The sequence below is a fragment of the Coregonus clupeaformis genome, chromosome 26 (assembly GCF_020615455.1).
Source record: "Coregonus clupeaformis isolate EN_2021a chromosome 26, ASM2061545v1, whole genome shotgun sequence".
Taxonomy (NCBI): domain Eukaryota; kingdom Metazoa; phylum Chordata; class Actinopteri; order Salmoniformes; family Salmonidae; genus Coregonus; species Coregonus clupeaformis.
This window is the reverse complement of record NC_059217.1, coordinates 40007383-40032091: the sequence shown is the minus strand read 5'-3', so window position 1 is coordinate 40032091 and position 24709 is coordinate 40007383. Positions and strand designations below refer to the sequence as shown.

At 45.3% G+C, this 24709-nt stretch overlaps 1 protein-coding gene across 2 annotated transcripts in view; it reads left to right on the top strand.

The window, feature by feature from the left end:
- LOC121540579 (Golgi apparatus protein 1) overlaps positions 1-23609 on the top strand; it is a 28314-nt gene extending 4705 nt beyond the window's left edge. The window contains exons 2-26 of one of the 2 annotated variants that reach the window (XM_041849561.2): positions 8267-8296; positions 8505-8591; positions 9111-9326; positions 10408-10611; positions 10741-10812; positions 11068-11254; positions 11485-11699; positions 12399-12520; positions 12651-12752; positions 13018-13171; positions 13365-13403; positions 16733-16870; positions 17108-17194; positions 17333-17395; positions 17577-17690; positions 17972-18060; positions 18151-18361; positions 18499-18636; positions 19037-19160; positions 19376-19518; positions 20453-20554; positions 20829-20936; positions 21069-21189; positions 21296-21402; positions 21669-23609. In XM_041849561.2, coding sequence (XP_041705495.1) covers positions 8267-8296; positions 8505-8591; positions 9111-9326; positions 10408-10611; positions 10741-10812; positions 11068-11254; positions 11485-11699; positions 12399-12520; positions 12651-12752; positions 13018-13171; positions 13365-13403; positions 16733-16870; positions 17108-17194; positions 17333-17395; positions 17577-17690; positions 17972-18060; positions 18151-18361; positions 18499-18636; positions 19037-19160; positions 19376-19518; positions 20453-20554; positions 20829-20936; positions 21069-21189; positions 21296-21402; positions 21669-21836 — 3141 coding nt within the window. In that variant the 3' untranslated portion in view covers positions 21837-23609. The remainder of the gene's footprint in view (positions 1-8266; positions 8297-8504; positions 8592-9110; positions 9327-10407; positions 10612-10740; positions 10813-11067; positions 11255-11484; positions 11700-12398; positions 12521-12650; positions 12753-13017; positions 13172-13364; positions 13404-16732; positions 16871-17107; positions 17195-17332; positions 17396-17576; positions 17691-17971; positions 18061-18150; positions 18362-18498; positions 18637-19036; positions 19161-19375; positions 19519-20452; positions 20555-20828; positions 20937-21068; positions 21190-21295; positions 21403-21668) is intronic. The other variant, XM_041849562.2, reaches the window with a different exon arrangement.
- Positions 23610-24709: the final 1100 nt, after the last annotated feature.

The following is a 24709-nucleotide window of genomic DNA, read 5'->3' as shown; positions in this document are numbered from 1 at the left end:
CTATGATGAAAATTACAGGCCTCTCTCATCTTTTTAAGTGGGAGAACTTGCACAATTGGTGGCTGACTAAATACCTTTTTCCCCCACTGTATGTACATAGTGTGTGTGTGAGACTGTCAGAGGGAGGAAAAATATACATTTTGAGATTTTTGCCTGATGTTCCCCCACAACACTGACCATGGAAATGCTTTGTGATTTCCCCCCAAGATTTAGTCCTTAGTCTGAAATGAATGATTTTTAGTGGACTGGATTAAAACGGCACAGAGAAGCTCTGGCTGCATTGGTAAAGAGCGTCTGCTAAATGATGTAAATGTAAAATGCGAAAATGTTATGTAGATCTGTGCCCAAGAACGCCAAGGTGACCTGTCTAAATGACTACCGCCCCATAGCACTCACATATGAAGCCATGAAATGCTTTGAAAGCCTGGCCATGGCTCCCATCAACACAATCATCCCAGGACCCACTCCAATTCTCATACCGCCCAAACAGATCCACAGATGACGCAATCTCTATTGCACTCCACACTGGCCTTTCCCACCTGGACAAAAGGAACACCTATGTGAGAATGCTATTCATTGACCACAGCTCAGCGTTCAACACCATAGTACCCTCCAAGCTCATCACTAAGCTAAGGTCTCTGGGACTGAACACCTCTCTGCAACTGGATCTAGGACTTCCTGACAGGCCGCCCCTAGTGGTGAGGGTAGGTAACCCATCCGCCACGCTGACCCTCAACACGGGAGCCCCTCAGGGGTGCGAGCTTAGTCCCCTCCTGTACTCCCTGTTCACCCACGACTGTGTGGCCAAGCACGACTCCAACACAGTCAAATTTGCCGGTGACATGACGGTGTTGGGCCTGATCATCAACGACGATGAGATGGCCTATAGAGGTCAGAGACCTGGCAGTGTGGTGCCCGGACAACAACCTCTCCCTCAACGTCAGCAAAACAAAGGAGCTTATTGTTGACTACAGGAAACGGAGGGCTGAGCACGCCCCCATTCACATCAATGGGGCTGTAGTAGAGTGGGTCGAGAGCTTCAAGTTCCTTGGTGTCCACATTGCTAAGGACCTATCATGGTCCAAATATACCAACACAGTCGTGAAGAGGGCACGACAACGCCTCGTCCCCCTCAGGAGGCTGAAAAGATTTGGCATGGGCCCTCAGATCCTCAAAGTTCTAAAGCTGCACCATTGAGAGCATCTTGACTGGCTGCATCACTGCTTGGTATGGCAACTGCTTGGCATCCGACCGCAAGGCACTACAGAGGGTAGTGCGTACGGCCCAGTACATCACTGGGGTTGAACTCCCCGCCATTCATCCCCTCTATATCAGGTGGTATCAGAGGAAGTCCCTATAAATTGTCTTACTCCAGCCACCCAAGCCAGACTGTTCTCTCTGCTACCGTACGGCAAACAGTACCGGAGTGCTAAGTCTGGGACAAAAAGGCTCCTGAACAGCTTCTACCCCCAAGCCATAAGACTACTAAATAGTCAAAATAGCTACCCGGACTATCTGCATTGACCATTTTTGCACTAACTCTTTTTGACTCTATGCACACCCACTGGACTCTACCCACACTCTCACACATACTGACACTCACTCACACGTACACACAGGCACACATTCGCCCACACACACACTTCCACACTCCTCACATACACTGCTGCTACTGTCTTATCTATCCTATCGCCTAGTCACTTTACCCATACCTATATATACATATCTACCTCCATTTCCTCATACCCCTGCACATCGACTCGGTACTGGTACCCTCGGAAAGTATTTAGACCCCTTGACTTTTTCCACAGTTAGGTTACAGCCTTATTCTAAAATTTGATTTAATCGTTTTTTCCTCTGCAATCTACACACAGTACCCCATAATGACAAAGCAAAAATAGGTTTTTAGATTTTTTTTGCTAATTTATAAAAAAGAAAAACTCACATTTACATAAGTGTTCAGACCCTTTACTCAGTACTTTCTTAAAGCACCTTTGGCAGTGATTACAGCCTCAAGTCTTCTTGGGTATGACGCTACACGCTTGGCACACCTGTATTTGGGGAGTTTCTCCAATTATTCTCTGCAGATCCTCTCAAGCTCTGTCAGGTTGGATGGGGAGCGTTGCTGCACAGCTATTTTCAGGTCTCTCCAGAGATATGCGATCAGGTTCATTTTACATTTTTTTCCGGTTCAAGTCCGGGCTCTGGCTGGGCCACTCAAGGACATTCAGTGACTCCTGCGTTGTCTTGGCTATGCGCTTAGGGTCGTTGTCCTGTTGGAAGGTGAACCTTCGCCCCAGTATGAGGTCCTGAGCGCTCTGGAGCACGTTTTCATCAAGGATATCTTTGTACTTTGCTCCGTTCATCTTTGCCTCGATCCTGACTAGTCTCCCAGTCCCTTCCGCTGAAAAACATCCCCACAGCATGATGCTGCCACCACCATGCTTCATTTTAGGGATGGTGCCAGGTTTCCTACATATGTGACACTTGGCATTCAGGCCAAGGAGTTCAATCTTGGTTTCATGGGACCAGACAATCTTGTTTCTCATGGTCTGAGAGTCTTTAGGTGCCTTTTGACAAACTCCAAGTGGGCTGTTGTGCCTTTTACTGAGGAGTGACTTCCGTCTGGCCACTCCACCATAAAGGCCTGATTTGGTGGAGTGCTGCAGAGATGGTTGTCCTTCTGGAAGGTTCTCCCATCTCCACAGAGGAACTCTAGAGCTCTTTGGCCGGGCGGCCAGCTTTAGGAAGAGTCTTGATGGTTCCAAACTTGATCCATTTAAGAATGATGGAGGCCACTGTGTTCTTGGGCACCTTCAATGTTGCAGAAATGTTTTGGTACCCTTCCCCGGATCTGTTCATCGACACAATCCTGTCTCGGAGCTCTACGGACAATTCCTTCGACCTCATGGCTTGGTTTTGCTCTGACATGCACTGTCAACTGTGGGACCTTTATATAGACAGGTGTGTGCTTTCCAAATCATGTCCAATCAATTGAATTTACCGCAGGTGGACTCCAAGTTGTAGAAACATCTCAAGGAAGCACCTGAGCTCAATTTCAAGTCTCATAGCAAAGGGTCTGAATACTTATGTAAATAAGGTATTTTTTCTTTTTTTGTTATACATTTGAAAAATATTCTAAACCTGTTTTTGCTTTGTCACTATGTGGTATTGTGTGTAGATTGCTGAGGATTTTTATTTAATCCATGTTAAAGTAAGGCGGTAACGTAACAATGTGGAAAAAGTCAAGGGGTCTGAATACCTTCCGAAGGCACTGTATATAGCCACGCTAGCATTGCTCATTGTGTATTTATTTATTGTGTTACTATTATAAGTATATATATCAGCAAAAAAAAAAAAACTTCCCTTTTTCAGGACCCTATTTTTCAAAGATAATTTGTAAAAATCAAAAGAACTTCACAGATCTTCATGGTAAAGGGTTTAAACACTGTTTCAGATGCTTGTTCAATTAACCATAAACAATTAATGAACATGCACCTATTGAACGGCCGTTAAGACACTAACAGCTTACAGACGGTAGGCAATTAAGGTCACAGTTATGAAAACTTAGGACACTAAAGAGGCCTTTCTACTGACTCTGAAAAATACCAAAAGAAAGATGCCCAGGGTCCCTGCTCATCTGCGTGAGGACTGCAGATGTGGCCAGGGCAATAAATTGCAATGTCCGTACTGTGAAACACTTTAGACAGTGCTACAGAGAGACAGGACGGACATCTGATCGTCCTCGCAGTGGCAGACCACGTGTAACAACACCTGCACAGGATCGGTACATCCGAACATCACACCTGTGGGACAGGTACAGGATGGCAACAACTGCCCGAGTTACACCAGGAACGCACATTCCCTCCACTTTATTTTATTTTACATTTTAGTCATTTAGCAGACACTCTTATCCAGAGCGACATACAGGAGCAATTAGGGTTAAGTGCCTTGCTCAAGGGCACATCGACAGATTTTTCACCTAGTCGGCTCGGGGATTAGAACCAGCGACCTTTCGGTTACTGGCACAACGCTCTTAACCACTAAGCTACCTGCCGCCATCAGTGCTCAGACTGTCCGCAATAGGCTGAGAGAGGCTGGACTGAGGGCTTGTAGGCCTGTTGTAAGGCAGGTCCTCACCAGACATCACCGGCAACAACGTCGCCTATGGGCACAAACCCACCGTCGCTGGACCAGACAGGACTGGCAAAAAGTGCTCTTCATTGACGAGTCGCGGTTTTGTCTCACCAGGGGTGATGGTCGGATTCGCGTTTATCGTCGAAGGAATGAGCGTTACACCGAGGCCTGTACTCTGGAGCAGGATCGAGGTGGAGGGTCCGTCATGGTTTGGGGCGGTGTGTCACAGCATCATCAGACTGAGCTTGTCATTGCAGGCAACCTCAACGCTGTGCGTTACAGGGAAGACATCCTCCTCCCTCATGTGGTACCCTTCCTGCAGGCTCATCCTGACATGACCCTCCAGCATGACAATGCCACCAGCCATACTGCTCGTTCTGTGCGTGATTTCCTGCAAGACAGGAATGTCAGTGTTCTGCCATGGCCAGCGAGGAGCCCAGATCTCAATCCCATTGAGCACGTCTGGGACCTGTTGGATCGGAGGGTGAGGGCTAGGGCCATTCCCCCCAGAAATGTCTGGGAATTTACAGGTGCCTTGGTGGAAGAGTGGGGTAATATCTCACAGCAGGTGCAGTCCATGAGGAGGAGATGCACTGCATTACTTAATGCAGCTGGTGGCCACACCAGATACTGACTGTTGAATTCGACCCCCCCCTTTGTTCAGGGGCACATTATTCCATGTCTGTGGAAGTTGTTCAGTTTGTCTCAGTTGTTGAACCTTGTTGTGTAAATATTTGTATGAACATATGTTAAGTTTTCTGAAAATAAACGCAGTTGACAGTGAGAGGACGTTTTATATTCTGCCTTGTTGGGAAAGGCCCGTAAGTAAACATTTCACTGTTAGTCTACACCTGTTTATGAAGCATGTGACACATTTTTTTATTTGAAATGTTATTAGCCTAGGTGTCAGCATAGCCTACGTAGATGTTGTCTTGGCTGCTCATCTAGGATGTAGCCTACTATTTACTTAGACAGTTCAGGCAAATTGTGGCAGTGTTGTTTTTATCGGTGCTCTGTTTCTCTGCTTGTGAGGGTGTGAACCACTCCTTATGAATGGGTGAGACTGACTAAGAACATGCTGCAGCAACTGAAGATAGCAGATGGACCACAGAGCTAATGTGTGATTAGCATGATAGCGGCACTCAAGCTCTCCTGGCACACATTACCTCAGTTGGTCTCTGCCAGGGGTAGATAGATGAGATCGAGGCTTTGGCATGGGGTGAATTGGTTATCACTGTACCAACTTTACAGAGGAAGATAAAATGCAGTTTGTGAACTTCTAGTGTATACATACACACTAGGGAGGGGCACAGTTATTCGCGTATCCGAACGGACGTTAGCATTTGAATACTTGCAAGAGTAAAAAAAAAAGAAGCCTATTTTATCAATGGAAAAGGCTTTGTCTAAATATAATTGACATCGCTACACAGAAGGATATTTCATGACATTTGAAATTCTTAATTCAATAAAACAAAACTTAGAATGTAGTGTTCATGACTTGTGCCCGGTAAAGACATACCGTAGCCTACACGGGTTTCACGGGTTTGTTATTGTCGGCCAATCAAGGTGGCACTAGTCAGTGGCTCCATGTGTAGCAAGTGAAGTGGGAGATCTCTAATCAAAGCAAAATTGAATAAAAATTACGGAATTAAGTTAGCTAAATGAGGAGTCTGCTACAACGAGCAACCATCAGGTAGGTTGTTTAATCTGAATGGATTTGTTGTAGATAAGGACGGGAAGCGCAGCAAAATACAGTAGCCTCAATTAGCCAGCTAGCTAGCTACCTAGGCTATCTTAGCTAGTTTCTTTACATCGATTTGAATCATTAGACGGGCACTACCAGATCGGATAATAAATAACCTATGACATCTACGTGTTTGTCAAACTAGCGAGAGTCTGTATGGTCGCTCTCTCGCTCGTCAAACACACTGACCTCTGCCCATCCCCCGCAATGCTGCAAGCAGAGTGGCACCTCTCCCAAGTTTAATCAAAAGTTTATTTTTTTTATTTTGACTGTCTGAAAAAAATGCTTGATATTCGAATAGTGAAATTATTTAAAATGCTAACACAAGATTTGGCTGCCATGTGGCCTTGCCCTCAGTAGATTGTAGTAGGCTATTTGTAGAGAGATTTTATCACAAGCGCTGATGAGTGCTTAGTTGGACAGGACTGCATTGTTGACACAGTCTCCTGCGGCTCAGCTCCTCATAGGGAGGCCATACATCAGTCAGCCTGGCCTGAGAGGTGCTAAGGAGAGACATGCAGACAGTCCTCTCCTCCTTGTGATAATTTAGGAGGTGGGCTCAGTCAGGACCGTAGCTATATTAAGCACAGGCCCACTAACAGTATAAAGTAAAATGGGACTGATTTTGACAGGTGACACTCAGTCTATGGGTTTGTTTCTTCATCTCGTGTACAGTACCAGTCAAAAGTTTTAGGACACCTACTCATTCAATGGTTTAATTGTTTTTTTTTATTACTATTTTCTACATTGTATGAAATAACACATGGAATCTTGTAGTAACCAAAAAAGTGTTAAACAAATCAAAATATATTTGAGATTCTTGGAATAGCCACCCTTTGCCTTGATGACAGCTTTGCACACTCTTGGCATTCTCTCAACCAGCTTCATGTGGTAGTCACCTGGAATTCATTTCAATTAACAGGTGTGCCTTCTTAAAAGTTAATTTGAGGAATATCTTTCCTTCTTAATGCGTTTGAGCTAATCAGTTGTTGTGATAAGGTAGGGGTGCTATACAGAAGACAGCCCTATTTGGTAATTTTGTCTTTTATGGCAAGAAAAACTCAAATAAGCAAAGAGAAACGACAGTCCATTACTTTAAGACATGAAGGTCAGTCTATCCGGAACATTTCAAATACTTTTTAAAGTTTCTTCAAGTGCAGTCGCAGGAAAGGAAGACCCAGAGTTACCTCTGCTGCAGAGGATACTGTAAGTTCATTAGAGTTACCAGCCTCAGAAATTGCAGCCCAAATAAATACTTCAGAGTTCAAGTAACAGACACATCTCAACTTCAACTGTTCAGAGGAGACTGCGCGAATCAGGCCTTCATGGCCGAATTGCTGCAAAGAAACCACTACTAAAGGACACCAATAAGCAGAAGGGACTTGCTTGGGCCAAGAAACACGAGCAATGGACATTAAACCGGTGGAAATCTGTCCTTTGGTCTGATGAGTCCAAATTTGAGATTTTTGGTTCCAACCACCATGTCTTTGTGAGACGCAGAGTAGGTGAACGGATCTCCGCATGTGTGGTTCCCACCGTGAAGCATGGAGGAGGAGGTGTTATGGTGTGGGGTTGCTTTGCTGGTGACACTGTCTGTGATTCATTTAAAATTCAAGGCACACTGAACCAGCATGGCTACCACAACATTCTGCAGCGATACACCATCCTGTCTGGTTTGGGCTTAGTGGGACTATCATTTGTTTTTCAACAGGACAATGACCCAACACACCTCCAGGCTGTGTAAGCGCTATTTTACCAAGAAGGAGCGTGATGGAGTGCTGCATCAGATGACCTGGCCTCAACAATCCCCCGACCTCAACCCAATTGAGATGGTTTGGGATGAGTCGGACCGCAGAGTGAAGGAAAAGCAGCCAACAAGTGATCAGTATATGTGGGAACTCCTTCAAGACTGTTGGAAAAGCATTCCAGGTGAAGCTGGTTGAGAGAATGCCAAGAGTGTGCAAAGCTGTCAAGGCAAAGGGTGGCTACTTTTGAAGAATCTAAAATATATTTAGATTTGTTTAACACTTTTTTTTTTTTTTTTTTTTTTTACTACATGATTCCATATGTGTTATTTCATAGTTTTGATGTCTACTATTATTCTACAATGTAGAAAATAGTAAAAAATTAAAAACCCTTGAATGAGTAGGTGTGTCCAAACATTTGACTGGTACTGTATGTTTCTACAGGCCTACTTGTTGAGTAATCATTACATTTTACGGGTGGCTAAGCAGTGTGTTAAGCTCTTCTCTACTCCAAGCTAATCGACAACCGAAGCGCTGCATCACTGTGTTTGGCCTTGTGGTCTTAATTGCTCACTGCCCAGCGTTTTCCTGCTTCTCTTTACGGTTCTGATCATAATTTGACTATTTTCTCTCTCTCCAGGAAACCGAGATCGCTGCTGACTGCAACCATGTAAGTGTTCTGAACTCCGTCCCGCACGTCATTAAACCATCCTGTCAGTTTGTGTTACTGAATGTGAATAACGATTTAATACAGCGTTGTTAGCCCCCTCTTGTGGCCTGACCTGCTATCACACCCCTGCTTGAATTTCCCGCTCACAGTGGGCCTGTACTCTGTTTTCTCTGAACTGTCAATAGACTTTAATGTCTTCTTCCTCCAGCTCCTGTGGAACTACAAGTTGAACCTGACGACTGACCCCAAGTTTGAGTCTGTGGCTGTGGAGGTGTGCAAGACCACCATCACCGACGTAAGTTGGCTAGCTACTTTCACATATGTACAAGTGTGTATTATACGCATGCGTGAAATGGAAATTGACTTTTTGCATATCCCAACTCCCCCCTGGTCATAGCCAGGATCAGCCATTATCAACGGCGACCCTGGAGCAATTAGGGTTAAGTGCCTTGCTCAAGTGCACATTGACAGATTATTTACCTTGTCGGCTCGGGGATTCGCACTAGCGACCTTTCGGTTACCTGCTGCCACCGTTAGGTCCTGTCCTCATGCTACTACTGTCACGGTCCCTGGCACCTAGCAACACCTAGTAGCAACACAACATTTTTAAGTAGGCCTAACACTTGTGCACTTAGCTGGAAAAGCTTCAATTACAGAAAAAAGGGGCCTGCCTTCCATTTCTTTAATCATGGATTGGTTTTGGATTAATCCCTATGTGCACAGGCCTTTGATGCCCAAACAAACTAAGTGTCTAAGAAAGAGTTTGTGACATTGACATACGCCAACCGTAATGTTTCTCTCCTCCTTCCTTCAGATAAAAGAATGTGCGGCGGAGGAGAGAGGGAAGGGCTACCTGGTTTCCTGCCTGGTGGATCACCGCGGCAACATCACGGAGTACCAGTGCAACCAGTACATCACCAAGATGACCAGCATCGTGTTCAGCGACTACCGCCTCATCTGTGGCTTCATGGACAAGTGTCGCGAGGACATCAACAGCCTGCACTGTGGCAGCATATCCACCGGCGAGAAGGTGACTGCTCTAGTAGCCTTCTCTCACCTGTCTGTTATTGCTCTATAATATTTCAGAGTATATGCTATTTGGTAGGCGCTTTACATACAGGTGGTCCCGGGAATCGAACCCACTATATCCTGGCCATGCTCTACCAACTGAGTTAGAGGACCACAGCTATAGGCATATCACTAGCCTTCTCTAACTGTTAAACACGCCTGTCTCTTCTTACTATGTGTACTCATTTCACTGGCCAATCAGCCTTTGTGGGAAGAGTAGCCTACACATCTGTAAAGATTGAACAGACTTTTTAAATCAGAAATTGGTCATGAGGGCTTTATATAGCTGCTCCAGCATTAGATTTGTATGAAGCTGTCTCTGTGCTGTATGTAGAGGTAACAAAAAAAAACTGACAAGCGCAGGATCTGCCCATTTTTGTTTGTGCTGATTTCTAATTTGCTAGTTTGGTTCTCATTTTTATTTGGCACCTTGTGTTCCACCATGTCTTATGACTACATGAGGTTTCCTGTTTTGGGCATAATGTAGTTAGGCTTGACTTAATGCCTCTGTACTGCTCTGAGCTCCAGTGTGGTTTTCCTGGCTATGAGTCCTCCTGAGTGTTTGCTCTTACTACAGTCACTAACTTAGCTACTTCAGTCATGATTTATGACAAATTTAGCTTCCACGCTCTCAAAACTCCCAGTGTTTAACATTAATTATTAATATCTACAGGATTATTAATGTCCATGCCTTCAGGAATCAAATGCCAGTTGTCAGTGCAACACAACAGCAAAAACACTGAATGAATAATTTTTTTGTTGTCCTTTTTTAAATATTTAACATCTCTGTATTTACTAACGTATTTCCTCCCCTCTGGCTGTTTTGTATGTTTTTGTGGTTGTGTGTTCTATTCAATTGCTAAAAGAAATCCTTTGAAATAAAATATTTGATTAAAAACAACGGATCCAAAGCGCAACTCTGGGAGCTAACACTTCTCCAGGCCCCACACAGAGATGCGTGAGTACACAAAGGCTCATCGGTGCTGTAGCCAACTTGAACCTATCCATCTCACTGTCCCCACGCCACCCTTTCTGTCCCTCAGGACGTGCACTCCCAGGGTGAGGTGATAGCGTGCCTGGAGAAGGGTCTGGTCAGGGAGGCAGAGGAGCAGCCCGGGGCCCATGCCATCGGGCCCGACTGTAAGAAGGCCATCATGCGTGTGGCCGAACTCTCCTCAGACGACTTCCACCTGGACAGATACCTCTACTTTTCCTGCCGGGAGGACCGTGAGCGCTTCTGTGAAAATGTGAGTACCTCCTGCCCTTCCCTCTCAGCTCTTTCATTTCATTAGAGGCTTCATATTGAGATGCAGGGTCAGATGCATTCAGACTTTTATTCATCATTGAATCACAATTCTATTGTCTTTAATTTCTAGACTCCAGCTGGAGAGGGCAGAGTCTACAAGTGTCTCTTCAACCACAAGTTTGAGGAGGCCATGTCTGAAAAGGTATGTGTTCTGCTGTTCAGCCTGGTTGGAACGGAGTCATTGCCAAAATAATCATATCCATCTTCTGCTACTTGTTAGTTGTCCATATGAATAATGCTGTGATTGCAAAGCATTTTGTCAGCATGGTTGTCTAAAATATAGAGAACACACTTGAATGGGAATATCTGTTCTGTTAATTCAATTTCAATTCTGGCTATTAGTCAGTGAGTCAGATGGTGATTGTGACCAGAGCTGTGTTGTGGTTGTCCTCCACAGTGCAGAGAGGCCCTGACCACGCGTCAGAAGCTGATTACCCAGGACTACAAGGTGAGCTACTCCCTGGCCAAGGCCTGCAAGACAGACCTGAGGAAGTACCGCTGCAGCGTGGACACCAACATGCCCCGCGCCCGCGAGGCCCGCCTCTCCTACCTGCTGCTCTGTCTGGAGTCTGCCGTACACCGAGGTTGGGCTGGCTGTCTCTTCTTCCTAATCTCCATCTGTCTCTCCCCCTGTCAGCCTGTTCTCTCTTATGATTTGTCAATCTAGATTAGTCTTTGGTGGAGTAAAAAACTAATCTGTTGTCACGCTGGTGTTACTTTGAGGGTTTTTCTCTCCACTTAATGAAATGAAATGGCTTTCTAGTGCCCCACTTGCAGTTCCTTTAAGACATTTCCTGACCTGTGTGTGTTCCAGGTCGTACGGTGAGTGGGGAGTGTCAGGGGGAGATGTTGGACTACAGGAGGATGTTGATGGAGGACTTCTCTCTGAGCCCTGAGATCGTGCTGCACTGCCGTGGGGAGATCGAGGCCCACTGCTCCGGCCTCCACCGCAAGGGACGCACCCTGCACTGCCTCATGAGGGTGGGCCGAGGAGACATGGGCGCCATCGACAACCTCTGCCAGAAAGCTGTGAGTTCACAGGGTTCTCCCCAGTAGTGGTGCTGCTGAGTAAGGTGGGCGGGGGAGGTCTGGAAGGGGGCAGTACTCAGTAAAGAAAACAATAAAAAAGGTTTTGGTAAAGAAAAAGACTGTAAAATCACCAGGAATTCATTTAAAATTAGTTTAATTTAGGACATTTGTTCCCAAATATTCCCACAAATAAAAAGAGACGTGATCATGTCTCAATGTAATCAAGGTAGGAAATGATTGTTATTTTCAAATAAAATCTCTTTTTGGGCTTAGTTGGGGTCAATTTGCAGTGTACAAATTCTTGATATTATGTGCTTCTACATCTGCATTGCTTGCTGTTTGGGGTTTTAGACTGGGTTTCTGTATAGCACTTTGTGACATCTGCTGATGTAAAAAGGGCTTTATAAATACATTTGATTGATGTTCCAGCCCCCCAACCATCCGCTCTGACAAAAATCATCCCGCATCTGAATTTAGTTGCCTACCCCTGCCATAAGGCATTAAGATGGAGATTAACGAGCACTATCCATTTGAGCTTTGAAGAGCAGTCCTCCCCCCAACCCTGAGGTCAAATAGAGAAGTGAACCACTGTCAAGTTTCAGTACACGTACAGTTTGCCTAGTCATCTTGCTGTGCAGCCCTCCCATTACCAGACAGTGGTTGTTGAGGTTTAGGTCTCCTCTCTCTCTCCTCTCTCAGCTCCAGATCCTGATCCAGGAGGCTGACCCTGGGGCAGACTACCGTATCGACCGGGCCCTAAACGAGGCCTGTGAGTCTGTCATCCAGACCGCCTGCAAACACATCCGCAACGGAGACCCCATGTGAGTAACCAAATTCTCCCTCTCTCCTGCTTACTTTACACAAAGCTACCAGAACATTTGTATGTCAAATTGCATGCAGTAATTTGTGTATCTGTGGAATGATTAAGCTGTAACATGTGCTTGTGTGTAGGATCCTGTCTTGTCTGATGGAGCACCTGTACACAGAGAAGATGGTGGAGGACTGTGAACACAGGCTGCTGGAGCTGCAGTACTTCATAGCACGGGACTGGAAGTAAGTAGCAACACTACTAGTTTATGGTAATGCTCCACACAAATGGTGACGCTCCACACATTCAAAGCCTTTTAGGAGCCTGATCAGGTTCCATATAAAGGTTTTTAGTATGCCTGGTCAGTGTGCCCGGATATGGTTTCCTACACTGCTTTTGCTTGCTCTTTTGGGTCTAGGCCAGGTTACTGTAAAAGCACTTTGTGACAATTGCTGATGTTATAAATGTATTTGATGAATCCTCACACACTCTCCTCTTACTGTCTGCCAGACTGGACCCCATCCTGTATAAGAAGTGCCAGGGCGATGCCTCCCGCCTGTGCCACACCCACGGCTGGAACGAGACCAGCGAGATGATGCCACCCGGTGCCGTCTTCTCCTGTCTGTACCGCCACGCCTACCGCACAGAGGAGCAGGGACGGCGGGTAGGACTGATTTCACCGCACTGTGCCGCACTCACAAAACGTAGCTACCAGTGGCTAATGTAGAGGAACATCAATATAGATGTAGGTTAATGTAAAATTATCACAGAAAGAATATATTGTCTGAAGTGATCTAGGACCTTTTTAGAAATGCTTCTGTCCTCAGTACATTCTGAAAGTGTTGTCCTTTTAAAAGGGGAATGCAGTGGAAGAAACAGGAAGGCGTGTTTTCGTTGTAAGTTCAGTGTTTGTTGGTGATGATCATCACGATTTGATTGGGTTCTGATTCCTGAAGATGATTCTGGTCAAAATGAGGGCAAATTATGGATTTTGCTTGTTGAAGAATGTAAATTCGAATATACACTGCTCAAACAAATAAAGGGAACACTTAAACAACACATCCTAGATCTGAATGAATGAAATAATCTTATTAAATACTTTTTTCTTTACATAGTTGAATGTGCTGACAACAAAATCACACAAAAATTATCAATGGAAATCAAATTGATCAACCCATGGAGGTCTGGATTTGGAGTCACCCTCAAAATTAAAGTGGAAAACCACACTACAGGCTGATCCAACTTTGATGTAATGTCCTTAAAACAAGTCAAAATGAGGCTCGGTAGTGTGTGTGGCCTCCACGTGCCCTGTATGACCTCCCTACAACGCCTGGGCATGCTCCTGATGAGGTGGCGGATGGTCTCCTAAGGGATCTCCTCCCAGACCTGGACTAAAGCATCCGCCAACTCCTGGACAGTCTGTGGTGCAACGTGGCGTTGGTGGATGGAGCGAGACATGATGTCCCAGATGTACTCAATTGGATTCAGGTCTGGGGAACGGGCGGTCCATAGCATCAATGCCTTCCTCTTGCAGGAACTGCTGACACACTCCAGCCACATGAGGTCTAGCATTGTCTTGCATTAGGAGGAACCCAGGGCCAACCACACCAGCATATGGTCTCACAAGGTGTCTGAGGATCTCATCTCGGTACCTAATGGCAGTCAGGCTACCTCTGGCGAGCACATGGAGGGCTGTGCGGCCCCCCAAAGAAATGCCACCCCACACCATGACTGACCCACCGCCAAACCGGTCATGCTGGAGGATGTTGCAGGCAGCAGAACGTTCTCCACGGCGTCTCCAGACTCTGTCACGTGCTCAGTGTGAACCTGCTTTCATCTGTGAATAGCACAGTGCGCCAGTGGCGAATTTGCCAATCTTGGTGTTCTCTGGCAAATGCCAAACGTCCTGCACGGTGTTGGGCTGTAAGCACAACCCCCACCTGTGGACGTCGGGCCCTCATACCACCCTCATGGAGTCTGTTTCTGACCGTTTGAGCAGACACATGCACATTTGTGGCCTGCTGGAGGTCATTTTGCAGGGCTCTGGCAGTGCTCCTCCTGCTCCTCCTTGCACAAAGGCGGAGGTAGCAGTCCTGCTGCTGGGTTGTTGCCCTCCTACGGCCTCCTCCACGTCTCCTGATGTACTGGCCTGTCTCCTGGTAGCGCCTCCATGCTCTGGACACTACGCTGACAGACACAGCAAACCTTCTTGCCACAGCTCGCATTGATGTGCCATCCTGGATGAGCTGCACTACCTGAGCCACTTGTGTGGGTTGTAGACTCCGTCTCATGCTACCACTAGAGTGAAAGCACCGCCAGCATTCAAAAGTGACCAAAACATCAGCCAGGAAGCATAGGAACTGAGAAGTGGTCTGTGGTCACCACCTGCAAAACCAGTCCTTTATTGGGGGTGTCTTGCTAATTGCCTATAATTTCCACCTGTTGTCTATTCCATTTGCACAACAGCATGTGAAATGTATTGTCAATCAGTGTTGCTTCCTAAGTGGACAGTTTGATTTCACAGAAGTGTGATTGACTTGGAGTTACATTGTGTTGTTTAAGTGTTCCCTTAATTTTTTTGAGCAGTGTATTTTTGATAATAAAGTGATTTTGCTAACGACTTAAAGTATGAGTGCATGCACCTCTACATGTTGAATGTGTCATTGGTATCAGAAGTGGGATTATGTGATGTAACGATCACTATACTCAGGAATGGTCTTCAGTCTTGTCATGAGAATGACTATCAGAATAATTTCTTAAAGGCCCAGTGCAGTCAAAATTCTGTTTTCCTGCAGAAACGAACACTGTGAAAGTGTGAAAAAATGGAATCTGTGTTATTTCCTGATAGTTGCTGGTTAAAAATACAATCTACACAAGACCTTCTCATCAGCCTGTTTGCATGGAGTTTCGGCTTGCCTGGTGTCATCACCAGGCGGTAAATTGGTTAATAGATCAATAACAGAGTTCAAAACCTGTCTGCCAATAACAGCTAGTTTTAAGTTTTCCCCTCCCCACCAGACCACTCCCAGACAGTCCTAGCAAAATTATTGCTTGAGAAGTAGTTTTTGGCTAAAAAGCTATTTTTGTCAATTTTAATAAATCTATTACAGTAAGTAGGGCGTTCACTCACTGTTCTAGAATGCAGTGAAATACGGGTAAATTCAAGAGGGTGCTACTAAATTAGTGTCTAAACCTAGTTATATTTTTTGCCTATGTCAGAATGAATCACATACAATTCATCATTAGATTGTTCTCGACAATATTATAACAATATGCTTTTACAGTGTTGCTTAAATAAGAACGTTTGACCGTTGCTAGTTTAGACCGCGCCTGTCTTGGTTGTATCGCTTCCATATTTCGACGTTGTGAGGTGGTAACATTTGGAGGCGTTTCCGCACTTTGGCCCAATCAAAATCAACTTGATACCCTTGTAATTTTCATCTCTAGATCCATGGCTTTCTATTCCTCTAGCCCCGGTCAATCAACTTTGAGAGGGGCCGTTTCTATGGTGATTTAAAGGGAAAGACTCAGAAATAAAAAAACATTTTTGGGGGAGGATATATATTGAAATTCAGTTTGTTAGCTTTCTAAATGAATGTGTATGCGCACGCTCAATTTTGTTTTGTATTCCGTGGATTTCATTTAGAAAAAGCCCATGTTATCACACACTAACCTGCAGGTACTAGCTAGCTTGTCAGTTGACGCTCGACGTTGGCGCCGTTCTGCCAACAGAGCAGTGTCAGAGTTCTATTGAGCAGTGACCACTTTTTGACCATGGCTGTAATCACATTCTAATCTCTCATCATGCTAAATTCTCTGAGTAAATAGTCTTTACCAGAAATTATTTGATATTGATCATTTATTTTAAAAAACGTCTGCATTGGGCCTTTAATATTTGACTGGAATGGTTGATTGGTGACGTTGACAACAGTGGGATTATTTATTGTGGTCGCCCAATCAATATACTGAAGGTACACTACAAGCAAACAAATTCATTCTGATGGGATGTTCCATTAGTGTTGACGCCTGTCTGTCTTGGGGGCTCCTATCTCCCCTACTTTCTGGTTATCTCTTGTCCTGCATCCTAAACAGGGTTGGCCACAATTCCATTTCAAATCAGTCAATTCAGGAAGTAACCTGAAAGTCCAATTGACTGAATTGAAATGGAATTGACCCCGATCCTGAGTTTTATAATGTTGAGTATTATTATTTTGATATTCTCTAGCTGTCCCGGGACTGTAAAGTGGAGGTGCAGCGTATCCTCCACCAGAGGGCGCTGGATGTGAAGCTGGACCCGGAGCTGCAGAGGCGCTGTATGACTGACCTGGGGAAGTGGTGCAGTGAGAAGACTGAGTCTGGACAGGTACTGTCACACAAAATTCTGATGACTTGCATATTAAACCATCTCATCCGTTCATTGAATTGTAGCCTGTAACTGCTGAAGTGATGGTTTTGCTTTAGAATGCTGGATGCAGACACTCTGTTACTATAGAATATGGCCAGCCATATTGGGGCTAGATCAGGGGGACAGTAATAATTGCACAAGCAGGGTATATTTTTGCTGTAGTGAAGTCTGACATGGTATTTGTTGGTGTTCCAGGAACTGGAGTGTCTACAGGACCATCTAGAGGACCTGGTGTCAGAGTGCAGGGATGTGGTGGGCAACCTGACTGAACTGGCGTCTGAGGTAAGAGAGACGGGAGTACCAGGGACAAACTGGCTGACTAGCTAGCTGGCTGACTGACTGCTCTGTAAGAAGAACTGGCTGTGGTAAACTATGGTTGGTCACATGGTAAAAGGGTGTTCTTATCTCTCTTCCCACCAGGACATTCAGATTGAGACCCTGCTGATGAGAGCCTGTGAGCCAGTCATCCAGTCCCACTGTCACGTGAGTCCTACCTCTACCACAGCCCTGAGTGCTCTCTCAGGGCTTCTCATACCACCAACCCCCATTTAACTCCACTAACAATGACAGGGATATCTCTCCTGTCAAGAAAATGTAAGAATTTCAAATGATCCATTAATTGATTTAACTGATCAGGTTTTTCTGACCACTTTGTCTCTCCCAGGAGGTGGCAGATAACCAGATCGACACAGGGGATCTGATGGAGTGTCTGGTGCAAAACAAACACCAGAAGGAGATGAACGACAAGTGTGCCGTGGGCGTCACACACTTCCAACTGGTGAGTCTGTTCCAGATAATTCCAAATAAACTCCCAACACTGGTGTCCATCTGAAATTATTGGATAGATGGAAGTGAGAAACATACAATATGCCACTAAAGAGACGTTTTCATCCAAAGCAATTTACAGTGCAGTGAGTTCATCCAGTTTGATAGTGTGTGTGATCCCTCCCTGTGAGAATTGAACCCATGACCTTGACAGTTGCTTCACTCCCATTTCTCTGCTCTTCCCTTCTCCTTCCGCTGCTCTTCCCTTCTCCTTCCGCTGCTCTTCCTTTTCAGGTCCAGATTAAGGACTTCCGTTTCTCCTACAAGTTTAAGATGGCCTGCAAAGAGGACGTGCTCAAACTCTGCCCCAACATCAAGAAGAAGTGAGTCATCTGAGCGAGAACCTGGGCATAGTTGACCACGTTACAGTCAAACTTTAAACGAACCCAAACGTTGTCTCTCATTCTCTCTAGGGTGGACGTAGTGCTCTGTCTGAGCACCACAGTGAGGAACGACACTCTGCAGGACGTCAAGGAGCAACGTGTGTCTGTCAAGTGTCGTAAGCAGCTGAGGGTGGAGGAGCTGGAGATGTCTGAGGATGTCCGTCTGGAGCCTGAGCTCTACGACTCTTGTAAGCAGGACATCGGGAGGCTGTGCCAGAACGTGGCCTTCGGGAATGCCCAGGTAAGGCCCACTGACAACTGTTTGTGTGCCTTGACAAAGCATTTAGTAAACATAATATTTCTACATGATAACTATTGATGAGGGTGATGTTGACGATGATAGCAACTATTGATGATTGTGACGTCTGTCTGTAATAGGTGATAGAGTGTCTGAAGGAGAACAAGAGGCAGCTGACCCAGCGCTGTCACCACAGGGTGTTCAAGCTGCAGGAGGTAGAGATGATGGACCCAGAGCTGGACTTCCAACTCATGAGGGTCTGCAAGCAGATGATCCGGGTATGTACTTTTCACTGAGTCATTTTAGCACTGAATGCATAACACAAGGATCCTAGTCCAAAGCAAGCATTGCAAGGCATGTAAGGAAGTCTTCAACAATTTAGCTGTGCTCAAAGGTGCCTCAGTCAAACCATGATTGCTGATTACATTGTCTGTATGAAGTTATATTTCAGAGTAATTACCATTTTCTGAAGGAGAGGTCCGTGGCTGTTAGTAAGACTGTCCCAGACATGACTGTGGCTTGTCGTCTATGTTGGTCTCTCCCAGTGTGAATATAGTCTGCATAGTCTGTGGCTCTGATGCAATACATTGAATCCCTAATGAAGAGCAATGTTTCGCCAGCTACACTACCTTCATCTGGGTTTCGTCTGAGTGTCCTAGTGTTGTCTCTCTCTACCAGCGGTTCTGTACTGAGGCTGATGCCAAGAACATGCTGCAGTGCCTGAAGCAGAACAAGAACAGCGAGCTGATGGACCCCAAGTGTAAACAGATGATCACCAAGAGACAGATCACACAGAATACAGGTGGATACTGAATGCACACACACACACACACACACACACACACACACACTATAGCGCTCAATATGAGCAGAGATTATGGCTTCCATCATACATATAGTACACAACACCTTTGTAGCATTACCCTAACCCTGTGGTTCTCCCCACTCGAACCCTGTGGTTCTCCCCACTCAAACCCTGTGGTTCTCACCCTGTCTCCTCCCCTGTGTTCTGTCCAGACTACAGGTTGAACCCAGTGCTGAAGAAGTCTTGTAAGGCTGACATCCCTAAGTTCTGCCAGAGCATCCTGAACAAGGCTACAGGAGACAGTGAGCTGGAGGGACAGGTCGTCTCCTGCCTCAAACTCAAATATGCAGACCAGGTCAGAATATACAGCTTTATCTTCTTATACTGAACAACAATATAAACGCAACATGCAACAATTTCATCGATTCTTTCTGAGTTACAGTTCATATAAGGAAATCAGTCAACTATAATAAATTAATTAGGCCCTATCTATGGATTTCACATGACTGGGCAGGGGCATAGCCATGGTTGGGCCTGGGAGGGCATAGACCCACCCAATTAGGAGCAAGGCCCACCCGCTGGGGAGCCAAGCCCAGCCAATCTGAATGAGTTTTTCCCCACAAAAGGGCTTTATTACAGACAGTAATACTCAGTTTCATCGGCTGACTGGGTGGCTGGTCTCAGACAATCCCGCAGGTGAAGAAGCCAGATGTGGAGGTCCTGGGCTGGTGTGGTTACATGTGGTCTGCGGTTGTGAGGCCGGTTGGATGTACTGCCTAATTCTCTCAAACGACATTGGAGGCGGCTTATGGTAGAGAAATGAACATTCAATTGTCTGGCAACAGCTCTGGTGGACATTCCTGCTGTCAGCATGCCAATTGCACGCTCCCTCAACTTGAGACATCTGTGGCATTGGTTTGTGTGCAAAACTGCACATTTTAGAGTGGCCTTTTATTGTCCCCAGCGTCAAGGTGCACCTGTGTAATGATGGATGGATAGATTATCTTGGCAAAGGGGAAATGCTCACTAACAGGGATGTAAACCAATTTGTGCACAACATTTAAGAGAAATAAGCTTTTGGTGGGTATTGAACACTTCTGGGATCTTTTATTTCAGCTCATGAAACCAACACTTATATTTTTGTTCAGTATAGTTTACCATGTTTGAGTGATTCGTAGGTAGGCTACACATACTGCTATGTCTAGTTGATTTGTCTCATTCATAGTGTGTGTGTGTACTTACACCATTCTCTTACACGTGTGTGTGTGTGTGTGTGTGTGTGTCCACAGCGTCTGTCTCCAGACTGTGAGGACCAGATCAGAGTGATCCTACAGGAGTCAGCTCTGGACTACAGACTGGACCCCCAGCTGCAGATTCACTGCACTGACGAGGTGAGTGGTTCTAAACAGGGGTTTATTCATTAAGTCTTGCAATGGAAACCGTTTGTTTTAAGAACCAAACGGAACGAAATGGGGAGGGAACTACCTGAATTTGCCAAATAGAAACTCTCGGTTTCGTTGCAAATTGTTTTTTATTTGGAGTAAACAGTTGAAAACTGTTGCTATAGAATCGTCACAATGAATACACCCCAGGACTATTACAAACACAAATGCTTTGTAACACAGTTAAGAAATTGTGGTTATACATTCCCCTTCTGTGTGTCAGATCTCTCGGCTGTGTCCAGAGGAGGCTGCAGCCCAGGAGCAGACCGGTCAAGTAGAGGAGTGTCTTAAAGTCAACCTGCTGAAGATCAAAGTGGAGGGCTGCAAGAAGGTGGGTGGTTCTGTTCCCCCTCCTCTTGGTAGACATAAACTGACAGTGTTCAGCCATCTTAAGAGTCAAGAGTCTGAGAAACTCCCTCTTTTTCTCTCCACTTCTTTCCCCCTCTCTTTCTTCTCTCTGCAGGAGGTGTTGAACATTCTGAAGGAGAGTAAGGCAGACATCTTTGTGGACCCTGTCCTCCACACGGCCTGCGCTCTGGACATCAAACACCACTGTGCTGCCATCCCGCCAGGACGAGGACGCCGTGAGTAGTACACACACCTCTGTCCTTTGTACAGACATCCCTGTCCCTGTTAGGCCTTTTCATCTGTGTTGAATGGCCTTAACTTTGTGCTTGTATTCCTTCTCAGAGATGTCCTGTCTGATGGAGGCTCTGCAGGACAAGAGGGTGCGTCTGCAGCCAGAGTGTAAGAAGAGACTGCAGGACCGCATCGACATGTGGAGCTACGCTGCCAAGGTGAACAAGACATTTGCACAAACACACCAACAAGATGTCACTAGCTTGTCTTAACACTCACACCCGAGTCCTTTCAAAAACAAGTGTAAACCTACCAAACATTATCACCATACCTTTTAATGCACTTACATTTTCTGTCATGAATTGTGAGCTATCAGTGGATGCTACCCTCTTATGGCCTAGCATTGAACTCACACTATCACATTGAACAATCTCTAATTGTTCATACTTTGACACCCACACCTGCTCCCCTCTGTCCCTCCCAGGTGGCCCCGGCCGAAGGCTTCTCAGACCTGGCCATGCAGGTGATGACTTCCCCATCCAAGACCTACATCCTGGCTATGATTGGCCTGAGCGTGTGCGTTCTCTTCCTGTTCGGCCTGCTGTGTGGCCGCATCACCAAGCGAGTAATGCAGGAGCACAAGGACAGGTAGAGAGAGGGGCCTCAGAGGGCCACAGCAGCAGAACCAGGACAGGGCCCTCACTCAACATAGCCCAGCTGCCCTCACCTTAGCCTGGCTCCATGTACAAACCATCTCCTCCTACTTTCCATCCTCCTGTTTTAGCCCCCCAGCTGCCTTGTCAGTCCCTGAGACTGGGTTCTAGGGTGGAGCAAGCCATTCGAGCTTCTCTGTCATCATTGCTATGCTGTTGCAGGGCCACGTAGGGTCCTGGCCTGTATCCCCTATAATAGTTGGTTTCCCAGTTTCACTGGTGTGAGAGCGGACATGCCCTGACTGTGAGACCGACTCATAACCCCTCCACCATCTCCACTCCAGTGTCTGACTGATGGAAGTCTTCATTCACGTTATGTTCTAAAGTTTTACAGGAGACTTCTAGAAGGACTCTGCCGCCACCTGTTTGTCCTCCATCGCTCCACTGCTAACCAGCTAACACTAACAGACCTGTACCGTCGGGCAGCCCGGAAAGGCGAGCAGGATGGGGCATAAGCAGAAATTCTGGATTCTGCTTTTGGTTTCTCTTGCAGTGGTTTTTTCTTTCTCATTTAGAGGTAATATTTCTTTCCAGATGTTTTCTGTGGGGCAGAAGGGGAGGTGGGTTCACAGTAAACAGTAAGAGTTATGTGAGAGAGCAAGAACATCTCCATACTTATGGCCTGCCTGAGAGGCTTTCAATGATTTCAGTACTGATAAATTGCTATTAGTGTGTGTTTGTGTGTGAGAATGAAAGTGTGTGTGAAAGGGGAATATTAACGCTTTTTTTCTATGATTTATATTTTTGTTATTCTCCTTAGAGGGTGGTGGGGGTGGTTGACTGACTTCAGGTTGCCGATGTTTTATTAGATTCACTGATTTGCCATGGGACTGCCAGGTGTGAACTGTCCTCCACTGACTGAGCCACATAGGAGAGGAGTCCAACAGCCTACAGTATATTAGATCAGTCTTACACGTAATAACTGATGATAAACAATATTGATTCCTCTATTTGGGATTATACTGACAGACCTGGCAGTGTTTCATAGATGGCGCCAGTGCCAAGGATGCCTGCTTATTTAGTGCAATCTGAAACGGTACTCCAGTCACTCCATGCTTGGCCTGTGTTAGGGTTAGCATGATGCTAACCAAATGGGTGGTATGGTAGAGAAACGGTTAGCATTGACCAGGTGGCTGGACAACCAGGCGAGTAGTCACACAAATTTCTCTCAAGGTACTCAGTTAACAATGGACTTTTCGAAGTTGGAGCTGGGTCTAGGTGGTCTGAGTGGACACAACACTGGTGACAGACGGTGCAGAAAGATACGTCTAATTTTGATTCACTGGCTTCTAACATTTCCAAAGCTTCCTGTCTAGTTTTCAAGTAGTGAACCTGCAATGTAGCAGGTTTAAGCTAAGTAATGGTAAGCTAGGTATTTAAGCTAGGTATTGGTAGCGGTGTTACATTGGTATTGAAGAGAGGTTGGTGGTAGAAGGGGTCAAGAACAATGAAAAAGGAAAAAAAGACTAATGCTTATAGAGATGTGAAGTTTTTGTTTGAAATTATACTGGAACCATTGCACATTTTTATGTTCTTTTTATATCTATATATATATATTGTTTGGTCATAGCCTTATTTATTTGTTTACTAATGGTCAAAGTTTGAGTTCTTTTTTGATTTGAATATTCTCTTGTTGCCTTTTCTTCATAGAGCCCCACAGTGGAGGTGTCAAAATACCCATTAAACCTAGTGGTCAAACAGGGAAATGGTTCCTATCGTTTTTCCACCATTCATTTTTCCCATAGGGGATTTGAGAAACACTTAAAATAAGGGCTGTGTTTCATGTAGACTTACCCTGGCGTGTTAGTTTGATAACCATGTAAATCTCAATCCGACAAGGTGACTTTTATCAATATATTCGGCTCTATTTACTCTGATTCGAAAATGCTAATTAGCATCAAAGTAGACGTCATGCAAAACTACAAATCCCTTTTGACACCTTTGCTAACAGGTATTAGGTCAATTTTAAAACTTGCACAAGACAATTCACAGAATTATCCATTTAAAGACATGTAGCCAATTTGTTCATTACTACATTTAGCTAACATTGGTAGTTCTGCATGATTTCTACTTTTATGCTAATTACCATTTTCTAATCAGAGTAAATGGAGCCAACTATATTGATAAAAGTCACCTTGTTGGAGAGAGATTTACATAGTTATCAAAACGTCACGCCAGGGTAAGCCTACATGAAACACAGCCCTTATTTTAAGTGTTTCTAATATCCACTGGTGGAAAAATTATTGGAACCATTTCCCTGTCTGACCACTAGGTTTTATGGGTATTACGAGACATACTGTGGTACTCTATTGCCTCTAGCCAAAGGGTTTCACCATCAAGTGAAGCCTGGGAGCAGAGGTTGGTGGTGGGAAGGAGGAGGAGTTTGGGGGGAGGGGCTTGGTGATGTCACTCCAGGAGCTTCTTGGCTCAGTGTGGGAATGAAGAATTCTGTCTGTTGCCATTTTAGTTACTGAACTCAAAAGTACTTCTTCAGATGGGTCCTAAACTTTAACCAATCCAGTCAGAGGAAAGCCCTCCTCTCAACGAGGAGAAGCGTTCAAAGGCATTTTCATGATTCAACAATCGTTTTCTCAAAACAAACTGTCATGCCATGTAAATGGGATTTTAGCAGTTTTTCATTGCCTTGCTCTTGAATTGGTGTGAGCGCTTCCTTCCATGCTTGTAATAACTGTTGATAATTTGACTTGTAAAATGGGCTCTGCTGTAACCATCCAAAAGGTAGATTTATCAATGTGTGCCTACTCTGACAATCCCAGATAGGGATCCCCCATGTATGTACATAAAATATATA